Source organism: Rhinopithecus bieti, unplaced genomic scaffold (assembly GCF_001698545.2).
Source record: "Rhinopithecus bieti isolate Rb0 unplaced genomic scaffold, ASM169854v2 scaffold_3858, whole genome shotgun sequence".
Lineage (NCBI taxonomy): Eukaryota > Metazoa > Chordata > Mammalia > Primates > Cercopithecidae > Rhinopithecus > Rhinopithecus bieti.
The window spans coordinates 717,788-721,427 of record NW_016804227.1 but is presented as its reverse complement, the minus strand read 5'-3'; the positions used below and the strand labels follow the sequence as shown (position 1 = coordinate 721,427).

Genomic DNA, 3,640 nt, shown 5'->3' with positions numbered 1-3,640 from the left:
AAAAAAAAAAAAAATTCCAAACCAAGTAGTGTTACCAATTTGAGAACTATTTCAAAAGATTCTTCCAAAGGCATTAATTACTACAGTAACAGTAAATGACAATGAGTAGATAGAACTCTTTCATTAGTGGAGTAAATGGCCAATATGTCCTAATCTTTAATTCTATTCTGCCCCTCTCTTATATTAACTCTTTAATTAAAAGTATGTATTCACTCAACAAATATTTACATTAAGCCCCTAATACTGCTAGACCCTGGAGAAATGGTAAAGACTAAGAAGAGAAGGTATCTACTGAAACCTAAGAAACATCTAAGACTAGTTGCTTCTGATTTTTACTCTACCTATATTTTAGATGAACTGAAGTATATTTCTTTTTTTTTCTTCTTCTAGAGACAGGGTCTTGCTTTGTCACCCAGACTGAAGTGCTGTGGCGTGATTACAGCTCACTCAGGCTTGAACTCTTGGGCTCAAGATATCCTCTTGCCTCAGCCTCCCAAGTAGCTAGGACTACAGGCATGCACCACCATGCCTGGCTAATTTTTTTTTTTCTAGAGATGGGGTTGTACTATGTTGCCCAGGTTTCTTGAACTCCTGGCCTCTGGCCATCCTCCTGCCTTGGTCTCCAAAAGTGCTGGGATTATAGATGCCTGGCTTGAAGTATAGTTCTTTGTATTAACTATTTAGATTTTACTGAGACTATTGTGCCATGATATTATCACTTTGGAAAAATCATATCAAAGCATATAAAATACATTTTTTTTCCAGAAAGTGAAAGCCATTAACTTAAGTGATACAATGCTCATAGTGATGGTTTAGGAAAAATTACCCTTGTAAAGTGAAATAGTGAGAATAGAAAACTCAATGACAAGTCGGGCACGGTGTGAACCTGTAGTTCCAGCTACTTGAGAGGCTGAGGCAGAAGGATCACTTGAGCCCAGGAATTTGAGGCCAGCCTGGGCAACACACCAAGACTCTGTCTCTAAAAAGAAAATAAAACTCAAGGACAGACATTTTCTTCATTTTATATATGTTAAAGCTGAAAGGAATTAGATTTCAAAACAAATTAGTAAACTTATTATAACATCTCCAATGTATTATAAAGAAAACCTTAGTAAAAGAATTTTCTTCTAATAGTAGTTCCATCTCAACAAGATTGATTTTATTATGTATTTCCTGGCATACATAATATCAATTAGTAATAATTTTATAAATATTGATTGCTTCAGGATTCCAGTAGATTAATGCTACAAGATTTTAGACCCAACATAGAGAAACTACACTTATATTAAGTCCATAAAAGTAACGCTATATGCCAGAACCTTTAGGGAACTGCGGTTAGTCATTAAGGCATATATTTACTTATGGCATTGGTTTTCCTTCAGTGATGATGGATCTGCATTCCTCCAAATATTCTTGGTTAACCTTGCAACCTTGCATTTATTTCTGAGATGGCTAAGTAGTGGAGCAACCTTGGGCCATGAACCCAACTGGCCCAAAGGGGTTACCTGTTACTTTACCTTTAATAGCACCACCAACCAACTTGGCTAGTGAGTCAAAGCCTAATATACTAAAAGGTAAATATTATGACCATACTTATTCTGGTGACCTCAGCATGTAAAACAGGGATAAATGTAAAGATTTCATTCAATTATGGACTTGTAAGGTCTTAAAGAATCTCAGAATTTTATAACAGGTGCTCAGAAATAGTCTTGTCTAAGAATAAAAAGGACCAACAACTTGTCAAAGGTCCAAGATCAGTAGGGTCAATCAGTGCTCCTGAGGGCTTGATGTTTCTAAGGAATAAGGGAATGATTTGTACACAAAATTACAAGGCATGATTGTAATCTGCCTCATTGTATAAAACATGTCATTACTTCTTCACATTGACTAACCAAGTACAAAGCAATCCTCTACTTCAGAGCCACAAAGTTCACAAAAGCAGCATCATTTTTTTGCTTTATAATTGCCTCTGTTCTCCTCCACATTAGTTTCATTCAGGAACAGCCCCTTCACAGAATGAGCATATGGATTGCCAACTGGTGTTCTTGCAGGCACACATGCTCCCTCAGGATGCTGTTTGCTAGTTCCATTCTCTTTCCACTGAATGTCGATGGATTTACCACTACCTTTAATGATTAGGCTGTTGAGCAAATTTACCTTCCTTATATCAAAAGGCTAAAATGTTGTATCATGTCTAGATTGTTCCCAATCATAAACAAACAAGGTGTTGCCCAAATCACTAAAGCGAGAACTACAAAGACTTAAAACAATGCCAAAACTCCCCAATACCCAAGATTTTTACTTACCAAAAGTTTTTTGCTTGGAACTGATGGCTTTCTATGCATGCAATAATGGTTTGCTGTCCATCTATTTTTTTGCCATACACCTTGTTGGCAAAGAAAATAAGCATAAGAATAAATTTAGGGTCACGGAATGTCCAACTTTAAAAATCTATAAAATACTGCAAATTGCACAGTACTTTGACAAGAACACATAAAATACAAAGTAGGCCATCATTCCAATATAGTAGCTAGAAAAACATGTTCTCAAATATTTATGCCTAATCAAATTATTAGTGTACCACAAAAGGGGACACTAAATAAAATTTATTAAAATTAATTGTACTCTGAAATATTCACAAACATTCTAGATAATCTAGTTTCATAAGTAGATAATTTATTTTAAATATACAGATGCTAATCTAGCTTTTTCCATGCAAGTGAAAACTGGACCTAGCTTGTGGTTATCACCTTTGTTCACTTCACAATCTTAGGAGCTGCTGCTTCTCTAGTCATTTAAAAGTATTGGAATAAATTAACTTACTTGTAAGTGAGAAAGGTTGTTAAGAGAATGTCTGTGATGTATCGCAATGTTATTTCACGTCTTGCCTACTGCTTTAAAAGTAATAATTAATTTCTGCCTTTCAATCCTCTAGAACAAATGAGGACTCTACTCCCTTACTCTCGTTATTTCTCCAAAATAATTCTGATGAACAAGTTATAATTCAAGTAATAGATATTTGAAGTTATGTTGCAATATTTCTCAAATAATTAGAGAGCTAGATACTTAAGCAGAGCACATGAATTTTTGTCCTAACCAGGAAACTTCCAAGAAAGAAATGGGGTATGCTACTGGTGATATTAATAATTACGTTGAGAAAGCAGGTATAAACTGGGATATACGGTAGAGTTAGGTTGGTGGGGTAAGCAGAGGCCACGCCATCCACAGGGCCTTTAAGCCACCTTCAAAAGCCTGGACTCTAAGTGCAATGGGAAATCTCTGAAGGATTTCAAGCAGGGAATTTTGATAACCTGATTTGCATTTCAAAAGATCACTTTGGCAATGGAAAAGGTCACTGAAGCACAAACTGGGGGTGCTAAAAAAGCCTGTCAGGATACAAACAATATTATGAAGTTTTTAAAAAAGAAATGTATTCCTACTACCATATTTTGTATTTCCTTTTTCTTTTTCTTTTTTTTTTTTTTGAGACAGAGTCTCACTCTGTCGCCCAGGCTGGAGTGGAGTGGCATGATCTCGGCTCACTGCAACCTCTGCCTCCTGAGTTCAAGCAATTCTCCTGCCTCAGCCTCCCGAGTAGCTGGGACTACAGGCACGTGCGACCAAGCCCAGCTAATCGTAT

At 36.3% G+C, this 3,640-nt stretch overlaps 1 protein-coding gene across 2 annotated transcripts in view; it reads right to left on the bottom strand.

Annotated features, from left to right (window-relative positions):
- CAPZA2 (capping actin protein of muscle Z-line subunit alpha 2) overlaps positions 1-3,640 on the bottom strand; it is a 61,911-nt gene that overhangs the window by 12,084 nt on the left and 46,187 nt on the right. For both annotated transcript variants that reach the window (XM_017867341.1, XM_017867340.1), the window contains exon 6: positions 2,307-2,386. In XM_017867341.1, coding sequence (XP_017722830.1) covers positions 2,307-2,386 — 80 coding nt within the window. The remainder of the gene's footprint in view (positions 1-2,306; positions 2,387-3,640) is intronic.